Source organism: Vulpes vulpes, chromosome 1, assembly GCF_048418805.1.
Source record: "Vulpes vulpes isolate BD-2025 chromosome 1, VulVul3, whole genome shotgun sequence".
Lineage (NCBI taxonomy): Eukaryota > Metazoa > Chordata > Mammalia > Carnivora > Canidae > Vulpes > Vulpes vulpes.
This window is the reverse complement of record NC_132780.1, coordinates 143154600-143172726: the sequence shown is the minus strand read 5'-3', so window position 1 is coordinate 143172726 and position 18127 is coordinate 143154600. Positions and strand designations below refer to the sequence as shown.

The 18127-nt window shown below is 40.1% G+C and overlaps 1 protein-coding gene across 1 annotated transcript in view; it reads left to right on the top strand.

Moving 5' to 3' along the window:
• The first annotated feature begins 15343 nt into the window (after positions 1–15343).
• CLIC5 (chloride intracellular channel 5) overlaps positions 15344–18127 on the top strand; it is a 155942-nt gene continuing 153158 nt past the window's right edge. Inside the window, exon 1 of the mRNA XM_025991010.2 lies at positions 15344–15974. Within this exon, the coding sequence (XP_025846795.2) occupies positions 15450–15974 (525 nt within the window). The 5' untranslated portion in view covers positions 15344–15449. The remainder of the gene's footprint in view (positions 15975–18127) is intronic.

The window sequence follows — 18127 nt, the reverse complement described above, 5'->3', positions numbered from 1 at the left end:
TAATCCATCCACTATGCACCTGTTGTGTGCCCCACTACTGCCACCACCACCCCCAGCAGGCAGCAGGGTGGCAGGCCATCAGTGGCGGTTCCCCACACCTGGTCACTAGGCTCTGGAAGCTTCTCAGGGCCAGTTCTATTGCTGGCACCAGGCCCTGTGCAGCAAACAAAGAACAATTAACACATTGTTCTCAATCTAGTTCACAGTGAAAAACCCTCTGGGCCAGGCACAAGCTCCCTCTACTCCCCTCTCATACTTTGACTTTCTAATTGACTACTGATGACACCTGGCAGGGGAGAGGGGTGAGAGGAGAGAGGGCAGGAAGCTCTGGCTGTGCTTTTGGCTGAGAAGCACCATCAGCTCCCCCAATCAGGCTGGTAGCACCTTTCATGATGGTCATCCTTGCAAAGGCCATCGCTGCTCCCCACATCCCATAGATAGAATAAGTGTGAGGGATGCCAGGATTATTCTAATTTCCTTTTTAAAAGCCATAATGACTCCTTCAACACTATTTTTAAAATATCAGATATACAATTTTTTTTTCCCCAAACAAATACTTTGCTGCCTGTCCTAAACACATGCTCAGCTCACCTATAAAGTGATCCAGTTATGCTGACAGGACATACGCACATTAGAACTTGGGAAACTAGTACCCTTTCCATAGGGATCAGTTTCAGTAATATTAAAATAACTTCTGCCAATGAGATCTTATTATTCCTGGGAATACAAACCTGAAGTTTGTTCTATTTTAAACTCATTGACCTATCACACTTTGATACATATCTCAAAGAGCCTAAAACCTTAAGAACCTTTATTGTAAACAATATTTCTTTTTAAGTAGCATCATATTTTCTTTGCAGTCTCTTTGAAGATTTTTTTTTTAACTTAAAAAATTTAAGATCTTGGGTATGTGAGTGGCTCAGTCAGTTAAGCATTTGCCTTTGGCTCAGTTAACCCCGGGGTCCTGGGATCGAGCTCCACATTGGGCTCCCTGCTCTGCGAGGAGCCTGCTTTTCCCTCTATCCCTCCCCCTGCTCGTGTGCTCTCTCTCTCTCTTTCTCTCTCTCTCATGCTCGCTCGTCCTCTCTCTCTCTCAAATAAATAAATAAATATATTTAAGGTCTAGTTAAGTGATAAAATACTAAAAAAAACCCAAAAGAGCATTTAAAAAGTATGATGGCCAGGCCCCCCTCCTACTCACGCTCCTATGTTGATTCAACTGTCCTAGGGTGTCCTGGCATTGCGATTGCTTTGAAAGCTACTCAGAGGACTCTAATGGGAAGCCAGTTTGGGGAACCAGTGTTCCACCCAGAAGCAGACGTGCCTACACCCCATCAAGTGGTTCAGCACTATTTAATATGATGACTGACTCATCATTGGTTTCCACCTGAAATGGATGAACAAATATACCATTTTGGATTTACTCAGCAGAAAAAACATGGATTAAATATCACAAAATATGCTGAAGAGTTAGATTTATACATAGACGAGCAGGCATTTTAAGTAAATGATGTCAACATCTATTGACTTTTAACCATTGAGATATTTTATTAGGGTTGTTGTGAATCATGTATAGCCTAGAGGGATGAGGCTCAGCTCTCCAACTAGCTCTCCTGTTCTAGCCACTCCAGTTGCCACATCAGGACACCTCACCTTGAAACATCTCAGCATGTCATTATAGTTCAGAATTTGTTTAGGCTTCTTTTTCTTTAAAAAAACATTTACTAAGACTGAAATATACAAATCTTAAGGATACAGAGTTCTGACAAATGCATACACCTGTGTAACTCAAAATCCTACAAAATATACAATGTTATATTCTCCCAGAAAGTGCCCTAATAACCTGTCCTGCCTTCCCCCTGTTTCTTTTTCTTTTTTTTTAAAGATTTTATTTATTTATGCATGAGAGAGCGAGAGAGAGAGAGAGGCAGAGACACAGGCAGAGGGAGAAGCAGGCTCCATGCAGGGAGCCTGACGTGGGACTTGATCCTGGGTCTCCAGGATCACGCCCTGGGCTGAAGGCGGTGCTAAACTGCTGAGTCACCTGGGCTGCCCCTTCCCTGTTTCTAGGCAACCATAGTTCTGACTCTTTTTAAAATTATAGATCTGTTTTGCCTTCTACAGCTTCATATAAAATGAATAAAATCATATATAAGTAGTCTTTCACATTTGATTGTTTCACTCAATATAACACATTTGAGATTCACCCATATTTTTGTGTGTCAGTAGTTCATACCTTTTCATTAGGAGCCTTGGGCCAACATTGACCAAGAAAGCCTCATGGCAGGTCTGGCAGCTGCTTGGAGCCAGGCTAGGCCATAGCAGGTCCCTCTCTTGGATTATTCACATGGTTGAAGTCAGTGGCCATGTCATGAGGACACTCCAGCAGCTCACTGAGAAGACCACATGAGAAGTAACTGAGCCTCATGCCAACAGCCATGTGAGTGCGCCATCTTGACAGCAGTTTCTGCAGCCCCAGACAAGGCTTCAGATGATTACAGCCTCATGACAGAACCTAAGCCAGGATCCAATGGCATGGAAATAGATGTCAACATTGCACAGTATGGACATACCACAGTTTACTTAGCCACTTGTGAGTGAATGGACACTTGGGGTATTTTGGGATTTGGGCTATTATGAATGAAGTTGTTTTGAACATGCTCATAGGGGTCTTTTTGTGGACATATAAATATTTAGGAGACGAGCTGCTAGATCCTAGGGTAAGCATATGTTAATTTGGTTTAAAAAAAAAAAGGCAGCCAGCTCTTTTTCCAAAGTAGATGTACTATTTCACATTCCCACACACACATTTGATGAGAATCCAGGTACTCAGACATCCCCACCAACATTAGGAGTTGTCATATTGGTACAGTGCTGTCTCATTGTATTTGCATTTTGCTCTCGCTTTTGACATGACTTCATCCATTCAAGGAGAGGTCTGATTTTAGTTTGAGATCTCGGGACATAAAATGAATAGGACAGATACTGTGTGCCATGCTTATTAGCAGTGACATCAGATTTTCTTTAGTGATAGTAAAGAAACCATAAACATCAAGGCATAAGACACCAACAGTGCCACAAAATACTGGTATGGAAATTGGGTATAAATAAAATCTTATGGGCCCCTGGCTGGCTCAGTCGGAAGAGCATGAGACTCTTGATCTTGGGATTGTGAGTTTGAGCTCCATGTTGGGTGTAGAGATTACATAAACAAATAAATACTTTTTAAAAACCCAAAGATAATTTTATGTGTTTACACACAGACATGTGTACTCATACAGAAAATGGAACAATTCTGGTTTTAGTACTTAGATAGATGCCACTTTGTATTTTCTGCTTGGTTGAACATTATGAGTGCTAGGAGCTGAGATTTGGGGTGAAGTCTTATGGGTATTTAATTACTTAGGTAATAAGGTAAACTAGGGCAGGAATAAAACATATTCAAAGCTACTTTGTAGATGAACTCTAGGGGGAGAAAAGAGATAATTACAGAGAGAAAAACTTTTAAAGGGCTGAGAAGGATTTTTGTGATCGGCATTCTTAAAACATGCTGCCCCTTTGTTACTGTCTGTCTAACAAGTCTAAGAAGATATCATTTGAATTTGATAATAGTTTCCCCTGGGAAATGGAGTTATTATGGAGTGCAGTGAAAAGGAGTTTGGGCTGGGATTCTAACAGACTTGGGTTGGAGTCTGGCTTCTCTGCTTACTGTCCGCCTGAACTTGGGCAAATTATGTTCTCTGAAATGCGGTTGCCTCAGTTGAAAGATAAAATGAATCCTCCTATAGGGTTGTCCTGAAGATCAAATGGTCCTCACAACCCACTTCCCCCACCTTTATTTAAAAACATAAGACTCATTAAATTGAGTGTAAGAAACTTTAAAAATTTTAAAGATGTGTTGAATAGTTTTGCTTATTCTCAAAGCAAAATAACTGAGAGATGGAGAAAGGCCACCAGACCGGGAACCTGTAAACCGCATATGTCACCTAGCTTCTTAGCCTGGCGGGAAACCAGGGATGCTGCACGGAGTTGGAGCCGAAGGCGGGGGACAGTGCCCCCTGGTGGACCGCGAATGCAGAATGCGCTGAGACTTTCCCATCCCCAACGGTGATTTCTAAACTCGGTCCTTTCTCACACACTGTGTCGGCACTTGGTAAAAATATGTTCGTTTTTTATTGCATTATCTATCATTCTGGCTCAGTTATAGGCATCTCATATTTTCCTTGATTTTATGGACCTACTTTTACAGGGCATACATTTTAAACATTTAATGATCACAGCAATTATTTTTTTAAAAAGATTTTATTTATTCATGAGAGACAGAGAGGGAGAGGCAGAGACATAGGCAGAATGAGAAGCAGGCTCCCTGCGGGGAACCCAATGCAGCACTCGATCCCAAGACCCCAGGATCACCACCTGAGCCAAAGGCAGATGCTCAACCACTGAGCCACTCAGGTGCCCCAATGATCACAACAGTTTTTAGCTGTGGCAGCTCAGTGTTAGCTGTTAGGGGACCCTTAGTTTCTGAGCCCTAATCTCAGGAAAATAAACACTCATCAGGAAAACAGCCTGAGCCACAGCTTTCATATCTGTAAAACAGACTTGATAATCACCTGTCTTACGATGTTCTTGGGCAAATCCTACAAAACAGTACCAGTAAACGTCTTTTAAAGGTTACAATTACTGGAAAATGCAAAATATAATTATCACGATTTAAATCAGGGCTACTGAAAGAAAAGAACTCCAACATTTCATAGTAATAAGTGCAACGTGGAGTAGAGCTAAGTCCCATTAAGAGACTAGCATGTCTTGATTCCATATGTGACTCATACATAACTTTTTTTTCCCTCCAGAAGGTCTTCATTCTGAGCTCTCAGACCAATGCTGCTTAGTCTTGAGAGAAGGGTTGAAAACTAGCACTGAACACACCTATCTTATCTACCATGCTTTGAGGTTTCACACATACTTTTTCCTTTAAACTTCCCACCAATGTGCTGAGGAAGGTGTTGTTTCCATTTTTACAAGTAAGGAAACCAGGGCTCAGAAAAGGTGAGTGGCAAGGTCAGCAATTGAACTTGGGTCTGTTTGGTGCAGAAGTTTCCTGTTCCCCGTGTTGCCTGTCACTAAAACAATACATGGTTCATTCTCCCTTCATCTTCATGATTTTTGTTACACAAGAAACACCTCAATGAAACTCAAGGTATTATTGGGGTTGTCTTCATCCCACAGTTCTAAAATTTCTCTTCTCTGCTCTCCAGTTCTGCCCCCTGTGCACTTAAATGTAAACCAAAACCAAAACCAAAACAGAATCTCAATGTATGTAGATAAATTGCATATACTCTCTGCAGATCGGGAGACTTCAAGGTAGTCGTAGGCAGTCTTAAGACCCTTACAGAACATTCAGTGAACCCTGCCCTGCAGTGAGCATTACCTACTGTTGGCTGCAGGAACACAGGGTGACAGCCTGAGAAGTGCATAGAGGTGAGAACAGTGAGAATTTTCCATTTTATTATCTGCTTGGTTGGGCCAGTCACTTATTGAAACAACACCCTTTGCCTTTTAAAAAGTCATTTGGCTCCATGATAAAGAAAGACTTCTTTGAGTCTTCTAAATTTTTTTTTTTATGATAGTCACACAGAGAGAGAGAGAGAGGCAGAGACACAGGCAGAGGGAGAAGCAGGCTCCATGCACCGGGAGCCCGACGTGGGATTCGATCCCTGGTCTCCAGGATCGCGCCCTGGGCCAAAGGCAGGAGCCAAACCGCTGCGCCACCCAGAGATCCCTAGTCTTCTAAATTCACAAATTACATCTGCTAATATTTGAGCTTACTGTTTGAAAAATACTTTGATGGTCACATATAAATATGCCTCCATTTCATGTATATGTGCTATATAATGTCAAATTTTTAAAAAGGAGAATACAGAGATAAACATGATTCCAATTAAAACTATATACATATGGGTAGAAAAGAAATAAGTGAATGTTAAACATGATTATCTTTGAGTAGTGCAGTTACAGATGATTTTTATTCTTTTTCTATAATGAGCATGAACTACATTTCTAATCTGAAAGAAATCTTCTTAATATAAAAATATATGTAAGTTTGATGCCACAGCATCAACCCAACCCCAAATGACAGCTGTGTACATATTTCAAGGTTAGTGCATTTTTTTGTGTGTGTGTGGAATAAGGTGAGGGCAGCAATTTTGGACAATACTATTTAGAAAATGTAAAATGTAAATACAAATGGACAGCTTACTCGGGCGTGTGTTCCCCACCCAGTGGAATTATAGGAGTCAAGTTGCATTTTCAAAACCCACAGACCTATCACCATCTTTCGGTTCAGGTAACAATTTGCATTATGTTTGTTGTATAGGGAAGTATGTAATATGCAGTGGGCTTACTCAGAACATTCCTGAGACAGATCGCTTTTGGCTTTATAATACAGAACCAAACTTCCTAGATGTCTCTGGGGAAAACAAAAATCCCTAAACACTAACACCCTGAAACTTCTCAAACCACAAAATAAAATCCCTGGAGATGGAAATACATACAGGAGGAAGTAACAGGGTGAGAGAGATCCATGGAGTCAAGCTGTCCATGGCAGAAGGAAAGCACATTCCCTTTGGGCAGAACAATGGAGATGAAAAATACTCAGCCCATTAAGCTACTAAGTAAACTTAGTATTTCTGCAAGTTCCTTCATTGCTCCTGCAGTGTGACTTTATCCTTGTCTGCAGAAGCCTGGCTTACAGGACGCCCACTTCTCTCTCTCTTCTTTCAAGTCGGCTATGTAGACACCTCAGTCTTTGGGCATCTGTAAATTAACCTGCAGTGATTTGCATTTTTCCTATATTGGAGATTCCAGAGAAGTGACAGAGAACTACTAAAAGGTCAGACAAGGAGGCTTTGGTCATGTTGGAAACAGGAGAGGGAGGAAACTAGACATACTCTGATCAAGGAAGAAGGACAAGGGGACAGCTGGAGGGCATCCCTGGGAGTGGGGCTCTGGGCTTGGGTGTGTTGTCCCAGCCTGAGTAAGATGGCATGGGCAGGGAGAGAGGAAGCAAAGATTGCCCTGCCTGAGGCATATAGTTTGAGGGTATGGAGTTCATTTGGTTTAATACATGATGTTGTTTTGGGTACTCAATTTATTTATTAAATTATTTAAATAGCTTCTTGTCCCTTCCCATTCATGTTAGATTATTTCAGTGAAGAGGATCCCATCGGTCTCATCATCCCTCTAATATTTAATAGTCCCTTTCCCCCCTATTTTCTTTACTCATATTCTCTAAGTAATGACACATCATAAATGACTTCTACTGAGTTCTTCCAGATTGGATACTCTAAAATAGACAGAGCCAAGGTGGACCAAAATGTAATGATGAGTCAAAGTATGGATAACTGTATAGTTTGGAAAGTAATAAAGTGCAGTAAAATTGGGGGTTCCTATGGATGTAAACATTTGCAAAGAGAAACCTATGGTGGGGTATATGCCAGAGTCAGTATCATGAGGCATGAAATTCAGCAGTTTGGAACCACTAGATGAAGTCTATGCATTGACTGGCTGGGAACGGTATTTGGTAGAGCACCAAGGAGGAGAGAGTGCCAGGAGAGGGGCCATATTTACAGTGATGGGAATGACACAGCAGAACCATCAGAAGTTCTCAGGTGGCTTATACATGATTTCCTCTCTGTGCCCATACTGAACTGTGGATGTCATGCTGTGATGTGCCAGTAGAACAAGTTGCTCCAATAAGCAGTAATAGCTACTGAAAATAGTTTTTGCTGAGCACCTGTCTTGGCCTTGAACCTAGCTGGAATTTAAATGGTTCTGGAATTCGGCTTCTTCTTCTTCTTCTTCTTCTTCTTCTTCTTCTTCTTCTTCTTCTTCTTCTTCTTCCTCTTTTTTAAAGATTTTATTTATTTATTTGAGAGAAAGAGAGAGTAAGAGAAAGAAAGATCATGAGCAGGGGGGAAGGGTAGAGGCAGAAGCAGACTCCCCACTGAGCAGGGAGCCTAATGCAGGACTGGATACCAGGACTCTGAGATCATGACCTGAGCCAAATGCAGATGCTTGACGAACTGAGTCACCCAGGCGCCAATGGGATTGAACTTATTTCTGTGTTATGTGTCTGCTCATCCTCAATATCATCCTATGAGCATAAAATTCGGATTTCTGAGCCTAGCATTCCAGGTTGTCCACAGTCTAATGCAGTCCTGCCCATCATCTCTAGTTTTTCTATAGTCTACATGCTCCATGCAATCTGATTTACTTTCTGTCATTGTAAATTCTCAACTCTGCAGCATATCTCTCACATCTTTCCCTCCCTTCTCCACTCCACTCATCCAAGTCTCATCTACCACCCAAGATACTCACTTTTCTGGGCCCTCACTCCCAGCCTAGGGTGAACTCACCTTCTTCTGAAATCCTACAGTCCCAAAGATCAGTCTCACTTATTTATCACTACACACGATACCTCCTATTGCCAGTTAACTCTTAAGCTGGCACATTATATCCTACACTCAATTAGATTTTAAACTCTTAAGGCCATATGCTATATTTTATAGCCATTTCATAACCTTCATAGTGTCAGATTTCCTGTCTTTAGATGGATCCCCAATGTTTGCTTATTCCTCTAAAACACAGACAACAGAATTCATATTGTTATCTAAGGAATAAAGCTTAATAGTGATAATAGTGCCAAGTAAGAGCCATTCAGGCACAGCAATAAGCTTCTTACTGACATTATTTAAGTAAATCCTTCAATAACACATGCTATCACTCTCATTTTACATATGGTACAACTGAGAACTAGTAGAGAACCCAAGAAGTGAGAAATGGATCTTCCCTAAAGAGTGAAAATGGAAAACTTAACCATTAGCTATTCATTCCTTTGGCTTAGATTGCATTTTTTGAAATGAAAAAATTACTGAGTGTAAGCCAATGGCTTGTTGAGAGTATGTGGTTCTTTGGAGGGAAAAAGCAGTGATGAGGGGATGGCTAAGGTAAAGAGAAGAAGGCAGAAAAGCAAGTGGAGGTACTGGCATTGGAGATAAACTTGCCCTTCTTAAAATAACTCCTTTATCTTTCCCTCTCTTTTTTTCCAGCTCGTCTGAGGCCAACCTTTTGTGCCAACTTTCCTGAAACCCACCTGCTAACTCAGCTACCTCCAGCTACAGGGTCATGTTTTAAGTCACAGGTTTACCACATGTAGCAGGTCCCAATCAATCATTCCAGGACCTGTTGTAGGATCTGATTTCAGTATCTCTGCCTATTTTAGGAGTCTATGGTTTGATAATTTTCAGAATTGGCTGCAACAAACTGATATTAAACCCAAGTAAGTGTTCCTAGTGAAAGTCAAATATTTGAGCTCTGCAGGAAATTTAGGCCTATAAACTGTCCTCAATCCCCTCCATCTCAAAATGTTGAACAAATTCCAAGCCCTTTTCAAACAGCCATTTCTAACAGATCCTCATTTTCCCTTCCCCATCATCTGCAAACCACTGATAAGAACAACTGGGAGGAGGGAGAGTAAGGCAGGCAGTGCTCAAGGTTTGCTCCCTCAGTGTGAAGTGCCCTAGCCATTCCCATTTTCTCCCTGGAGCTGAGCCATTTCACTGTTCTAAAGATCAAACAATTCAGAAATACTGCTTCTGTTTGGAAAGTCATGGCCACTGGGTCTTCAGTATCCCCCCAAATCTCATGAGGATGTTGCAAAATCTGAATGTAAATGGAATAAGATGGAGGATATCATGTTCATGAGGATTCTCTTTAGAGAGGGTACTGAAAACATGAAGATCTGAAGACATTTTTTGAGAAGGAAGGTGAAGAGACCTGTCCCTCAAGCCAGATGTGAGTGGAATTAGTCTGAAGAATAATCTGTGGGAGAAACTGAAAGAATTGATGGTTCCCCTGGGAGTGGAGGAGGGGAGAAATGAAAGGAGTGAGGAAGGGAGTGGGATAGGGGTGGGCCAATGAAATGGTGCCACTGATGTGTGACACTATTCCCTGTGACCCGAGAATGTCCATGAAATTCTTGGATGTGAATGGATTTTTTTTTATATAGAAACTGATGAAAAGATGGCATTTTGGGTCTGAGTGATACAAAGATGGACCTAGATTCAGAGAAAAGGATGAGGAAGGAAACTATGAAACTGGGAATTTTTTTTTTTTTGAAACTGGGAATTTTAAGACCTATTTCCTCAAGTGTGTAAGGATTAAGGTATTCTTAACTGATGCCTGGGTTATATAAACTGGTTTAACATACCCTGAGAGTTTTGTAATGGCACTGTTGATAGTTACCTAGAAGCACCAGTGGTTAGGTTGTTGCTGGCATCAGGGGCTTCACGCAAATTCCTTTGCCTGACTTGCTCCACCTGATTGGCTATATTCCAGGGAGGTGGTGATTTTAACTCCCATTACTTAATGATGGTAACTCAAGAAATTCCACTCCCAGAGGAAGAAGTCTAAGATAATTGTTAACATGGAGCATTTCTTATTCATTAGCTATGGAAATGATCCTTTTTTTAAAAGATTTTATTTATTTATTCATGAAAGACACAGAAAAAGAGAGTCAGAGACATAAGCAGGGGGAGATGTAGGCTCCGTGCAGGCAGCCCGATGTGGACTTGATCCCAGGACTCCAGATTCACGCCCTGAGCGGAAGGCAGATGCTCAACCACTGAGCCACCCCGGCGTCTCATATGGAAGTGATCCTTAAAATATTTTGCTCAGGTACCCATTAAAAGAGTTCTTAGAAATCTTGTAACCCTTGGTATGTTTTTAAGTTGGCAAAATTATATGGAATCATGTAGTATACTCCTTTATGTCTGGCATATTTTGCTCAACATAGTGTCTCTGAGATTCATCCATTTGGTTGTCTGTATCAGTAATTCATTCCTTTGTTATTGCTAAGTAATATTCATTACATAAATATACCACAGTTTGTCCATTCTCCTCTTGCTAGAACCTTTCAGTGTTTTGGATTACCAATCAGAGTTCTCTAAGCATTCTCATGCAAGCCATTACGATGATTTTCACATTAATTTTTTTCCTGGATACATTTCTAAGATTTTCTGGAATTTCGGAGTCATAGGGTAAGTGTATATTTAATTTTATAATAAACTGCTAAACAATTTTACAAAGTGGTTGTACCATTTATACTCTCACCATCAGTGTATGAGAATTCTGGTTGCTGCACGTCCTCATTGACACTTGGTATTATTAGTCCTTTTAATTTTAGCTGTTCTAGTGGTATGAAGTGATTTCATTTAACTGCATTTCCCTCATAGCTAATAACGTTGATCTCTCTTTAAAGACCTTATTTAATAACATTCCTATGTTACTTTCTGGTGAAATTTCTTTTTTCAAAAAAGATTTTATTTATTTATTCATGAGAGAGGCAGGGACATAGGCAGAGGGAGACTATGCAGGACTCTATCCCAGGACCCGAGGATTATGACTGAGCCAAAGGCAGATGCTCAACCACTGAGTCACCCAGTTGCCCCTATGGGGGAATTTCTATTCAAGTTTTTTGCTCATTTTTAAAGATAGAAATTATAATATATCTAACCTAAATGCATTGCAATTGGATTAAATATATATAGACCAACTACTCAAATTAAAGGCAAAAACTGACAGACTGAATAAAAATATAACTATCTAATGCTTATTATATAAGGACACACAAAAGTTGAAAGTAAAAACTTGAGAAAATATATCCATAAACACTAACTAAAAGAAAGTTGATATCAGAAGAAGGCAAAAAATATTACTAGAGGTAAAGAGGGCATTTTCTATGAAGAAACAGCCCATTTGCCAAGATGATATAACAGTTCTGAATCTGTGTGCACCTAATAAAATAACCTTAAAAACATAAAATAAAAACCAAGAGAACCAAAATAAGAATTAAATCCTTTTGACATGGATGATCATAAAAATAAAACATATACAATCTTGTGGGATGCAGAAAAAGCTGTACACAGAGGAAAATTAATAGTCTTAAATGCATATATTAGGAAAGAAAACTGAATACCAATTTATCCATCGTAATTATCTTGAGGTAAAAAAAATAGCAAAGTAAAACCAAAGAGAGGAAAAGAAAGAAAATAATGTGTTTTCTTTCCTAGGTTATAAGTAACATATATATGAAGCCCTCGAAATATTTTTGACTGATTGATTGATATACTCTCTTTTACAAGTAAGCAACCAAGTTGCCTTTTTTTTAAAAAAGATTTTATTTATTTATTCCTAAGAGACAGACACACAGAGAGGTAAGGACATAGGCAGAGGGAGAAGCAAACTCCATGCCAGGAGCCTGATGTGGGTGGGACTCCATCCCAGGAGTCCAGGATCATATCCTGAGCTGAAGGCAGATGTTCAACCGCTGAGCCACCCAGGTGTCCCACCAACTTACTTTATACAAAGTGCTGTGGAATACCCAGATGTTAGTTTTCTTTCTATAACAATTTAAATATAGTGAGGATATAATGTTTATACACATAATACAGAAAGAAAAATAGACCATGAATAAAAGGATATGAATTCTAGATACATCTCCTCCACTTTAGTTGTTTATAAGACAAATATTTAATAAGCATCAATGGTGTGTCAGTCATCTGCTGAATTTTAGATGTATACTGATGGGCAAAATAGTCCTGGGTTCTGTTCTAATGGAACCTGTGTTCAGCAAAGGATGAAGATCATCAAAATTTATTCAACAGATATATATTAATATATCTAATATATACCAGCGATTGTTCTAGATGTTTGAAGTAATGATGAAGAAGCAGGTAGAGAGCTGTGACCATACAGGGTTTACATTCTAGTGGGAAAAAACAGAAAAGAAACTTGAGACAAAAATATGTCATGTATACATCTTATTAGGTGATAGGTATTATGGAAAAAGAAATTAAAAGTCAGGTGAGGTTTTTAGTAATGTGGGGGTTACAGATAGGATTTGGATGTGTTGACATTTGAAATAGGACAGTCAGAGTGGCCTCATTGGCAAGGAGATGGTGTATAAGCCAAGATTTAGAAGGAGAGTTTGGAAAATTGATTATGTAGACACCCAGGGGGAAATGTATTTCAGGCCAAGGAAACAGCCAATGTAAAGATCCTAATACAGAGAGCATTCTGGAATGTTCCTGGCACAGCAATGAAGCCAGACTATCTGAAATACGGTAAGCTGGAGTAGGAGGATGGGGAGCAGTTACAGAAAAGGTGGTGCAGATTTTGTAGGATCTTGTGGGTCATCATAAGGACTTTGACTTTTATTGAAAGAAATGGGGAGCCATTATAGGAGTTTGAACAGAGCTGGCTGATATTTTAACAGGATGATTGGCTTCATATTATAATCAGTAACCAAAACATGATAGGTATGCAGGGAGGTGGGACACAGGGGACCAAATTTATAAAATATCTGCATGATCTTAGTCCTTAAGCTTAACCAGTCTCCACTGCCTGGCTGGGTCATCGTGGTGAGGACACAGTAGCATGCTGTGTATATATTCCCATGTTGTAGAGTATTATTCCTTGGTAATAGTAATACAGAATGGAACGTAATCCAGTGCCAGATTATGAGTTACACTCCAGAAGTACTTCAGCAGTTAAAGCATTCATTCTTGGAAGGAGCAAGTCGACCCTAAAAGAATGAACATTCTTAAGACACCAAAAGCTTATTCTTTTTCTGCATATGACACAGATATACATACAGTATGCAAACAGATATGTAATATACCAGTAGTATTTTCATTTCATGGGAAGGAATATCTAAGAAGGGTTCTCCAGGTGAGGGACTGGCAAGAGGGATCAAGAAAATGGGTTGGAAAACATGACTTTAGGAGTGAGCAAGTACCTGAGTTCACTGAGCTGGAGGTTAGGAAATCATCACTGAAATCAGTTCTGTCATTCACTCTCTGTGTGAAGCCTTTCTAGATTTCAGGCTTTTCCCTGACATAAAATAAATGTTAGACTAAATGTCATTTTAGGTTTTCTCCAGAGCTTACATTATGAGTGGGATTTGAGCTGTGGGGCTCCCCTGAGTTATGCACACCTGATTATGGAACCTATGGTAATGTATCAGGGATTTGGACCCATCAAATCTCTTATTTCAATGAAAGATAAAAGGCTAACATCAAGAGCCTTCAATGTCTGTCTCTAGCAACTTTGCACTCATCTATTCTTTGAGCCATTCCTGAAGCTAGAATGTAGAAATTCTGCTCTCCTTTGCTCCAGAAGATTCCTGGATACAATAGTGGAGCTAAGGGTACAATGGAGTTTTGTTGATAAGATGTTCATTGAATGCTTTGCCCACAGTCACATTGCTTCTTAATTTGTACATGATTTCTAGACATTGAAGTCCCTTTACAATTTATATGAGGTGTCACTTCAAAGAGAACTGTGTGCATGGTGTGATGAAGGCAAATAGGAATTAGCAGAACAGAGTACCAGATTAAAAACAAAGAACTTGTATATTTGTGGCATCCATAGATGACATCAAATAGGCAATCTTATGTATGTAGCTCCTTACTGCTTATCCCAGACGTGAGGCAGTTGCACTAAGGACATCTTGAATAGTTTATTCTGTGCCCATAAGGGTTTAGTTTTTCTTCCTTGCCTTTCATGTATAGAAGTCTCTTTACCGCAGAGAATGTATCTTCTAACATGTATGATTTGTGCTCTATTTGGTATCCTGTACAAAACACAATCTTGGTGAAGGTTTGTTGACTGTGATGATCACATGGATTTAAGAGGGAAAATAAAACCCAAAGCCATAAACCTTTGAGTTCTTTATTTTGGGCTCTTTGTACTGATGTGACTATAGACCAGTACTTTTATCTCTCTTTCCTTCTGCCGTTTAATCACCAGGTGGTGTTTCCAGATAAGAAATGCAAAGGGAATTTATTACCTAACTGGAGCATATACAACTCATGTATCAGTACTCTCAGAATTATTTTATGTAATAAATTCAGCCTAGTAATAGATGAGCTACCATTGTGTAGAACTGTTTTCTGCCCAACTGCAGGGACTTCTTGAATGTTGTCAACATTTAGAGGCAATTGGAAGAGGGAGCCCTATTTAGTGACAAATGGCTAAATATTCAGAATTTCAACGTGTACCAGGAAGATGATTCAACCTCTTGCCAGACCAAAGACTCTCAGAGTGACTGGAAGTGAGGAAAACCCCAGAGTCTGCTTGAAACTATCCTTAGGAGTGAAGGAGTTAACTGAGTGTGTAAGCTTTATCTTGTATCCAATGGACTTGTGGTTTGCCGATGAAAGTCTCTGGTAAATGATTGTTAGAGACGTATCATTGGTAGCTGTTGCTAGTTGCTGTGTTTCAAAAGCCTGTTGATTCCTCTGCAAGGGGCTGGAGTATCCTCTATCCCTTTATTCATTTCTGGTTCATTCAGGTCTGCCTGCAAAAGATCTATCAGATTCAGGAACATGAATGATGAAGATAGTAACAACATCTATGACACAGTCCAAAGAATAGGCATCTATGAGCTTCCAGAGGATCCAGAAGAAAATGAGGTTCCTTCTTATGATAACATCAGTGAATGCCTGACAGAAAACCACGTATATGCCACCAAGCTGGAAACCCATGAGTATGACTCTGTGTCAGTTTACGTTGCTGGGGGCAAGGAGGACAGCTTGCCTTCTTCCCAACCAGAAGCAGCAGACTACCTCCTGCCTGATGAGGTATGTCCTGAGTCCCAGGATCTTCAACCAGGTGAGCTGCAGGAAGACCACGACATCTCAATGGAAGAATTACATTCAGCAACCCAGGACCAGGAGACTGGCCCAGAGGAGTCCCAAGAGGATGGAGGCATGATGGGGGAAGATCTACCTTCCCCTGAAAACTTCACCATCCAGCAGGGCAGAGCCTTCGTCGCCAGGAATTCTGCTAATGAGGGTTTGGAAGAAAATCAATCAACTTCCATGGACCCTGAGATAAGCCTGTTTGTGAAGGTAAGGGCTAACTCTAGATAGGCACACTTGCATGTGTAGATGGCATAATTGGGGTCTTCTTTTGCTCCGAGCATCCAGGGAAAGATGAATGATGTCATGGTCCTTGGATCTTAAGACATATTTAAGAGTGAGGCTGGTTAAATAGTCAATGCCAGAGTTCACTCAGGACTGCTCAAAGGTATAAGAATTGGAAAGCACATTTAAATTGTGTGTCAAATCACTGACCTTTATATACCACAGGCAAAGCATGTTTTTAAGAGTTTACTTACAAGTGAGCAGAAAATGCAGTTCAAATCCTTACCTTTGTGACAGTGTGACAGACGTTAAGTACATTTTCCTGTCTGGTTAAACTTTTCTTGTCAATTTGATTTTCAAAAATGAAACCAAGTCTTGTGAGAGGAAGTCAAATCAGTAGTTGGCCAGGCACTGGGGTTTCCTTCTTAGCATTTCCAAGGTCACAGATACTTCAGATACATGGTTAATAAATGTTACCTCTGTCACTGAGTCTGCCCTTTTGGCACCAATATAACTAAAATATCTGATGAAGTAATATGATCTTGGTTGTAGTAGTAGTAAGATACTAAAAGCCAGTGTTAAAGTTTAATGCTTATGGTATAGAAACTCAGAACTTTGGTAATCTTGGTTTTATACTGACATCGTGATAAAGACTATTTATTACAATATTATCAAAACATAAAAAAGCATTTCAGGGCTAGACAAATCATCTTTATGAACCAAGAATGCAGAACCCTTTTCCCCAACATCCACTCCCTGACAATATTCATACTTACACATTTCTTAGTATGAAGATGGCATATTAGTAAATACTGCTATTCCTTGATAAAAATAAACCTACAAAACACTCAGTTCATGCTTATTTCTCTCCTTTGTGGTTTCCAATAACTCCAATAAAATATACTTTATTTGCTAATTTAATATATTGATTTTTTTACTTTGTAATTTTCCCTAGATGTTTTGTGTGTAAATTGTGTCTCCTTTCTTCTATCATGAAGTCTTTAAAAAGCACCTAGCAGAGTGTTTGACTCATACTTAGATACCCGACAAAACTTGCCTGATATTATGTTGAGCATTTGGTGGGGAAAAGGGGTATGGAAGACAGGGCGGGATTTTATGTCAAGAAATCAGTGATGTGGTGCAGGAGACAGACTTGCACATGGTTAATTTTGGTGAACTCGAGGCTGGAGCTCAGAGCTGTGGGTATTCTGGGAGGGAGTGCTCAAGTGTGCAGGAAGGAATCAGGAGAGGTTCTACTGAGGAGCTCACTGACATTCAAGCAGGTGCATTCAAGCAGTCCTCCACTTCCAAATCCACATCACTGTTATATTAGTTAAAAAACAAACAAACAAACAAACAAACAAACAAACAAACAAACAAACAAAATAACCCACAAAATCCCACACCCGGTGAGGACTGGTAGGTGTATTTTTTTCAGGACAGAATCGTCCATGCAACTTTATGCAACAGACAAGGTGGGTCGTCATTATGATCATCGTCATCACTATGGACACATCAAGACATTTGTAAATTTGACAAAGCATTGATTTCACCAGAAATTAGCTTGCCACTGGTGTTGAACAAAACAGAAGTGTGTTTGGGGGTGGGGGGAACAGACATATTGGCGTCTCCAGCTGGTATTAGCAACAGGAAAAACTGCTTGGTAGTAATGTGCGGTCCTATGTTATTTAAGATCTGTAGTTCCCGAAAGCAAATATTGGAGCTAATTAACTCTTTAGGTTTACATTCTTTTTTTCATAATTGTTAACTAATAGACCTCAGCTCCTATGTGTGAACTCTTTTTAAAAGATACTCAGCAGCACTCAGTAAGAAGAATGGCAGTCAAAATCCCTGCTTCCCAATCCTCCACCCATCCCCACTGCCGTTCTTTATTCAGTGTTGAATGGAAATTATACACGAAGGCAGGGAGTACAGGGGCTTCTCTGCTTACTTGGGAGTGGAGAGTCTGAGTGTAACCTGTTCAGGCTCCTTCCTCCTTCCAGCTTTGGGGTGGGGGGATGGCAAAATGCTGGATGCCCCACCTTGGATGGAGCTCGAGTGGCAAGCCTATGGCTTGCCATCTTTTTAGCAGAGCTTGTTGCCATGGAGTCCTGGGGTTTATTCTTTCCCTGAGCTGT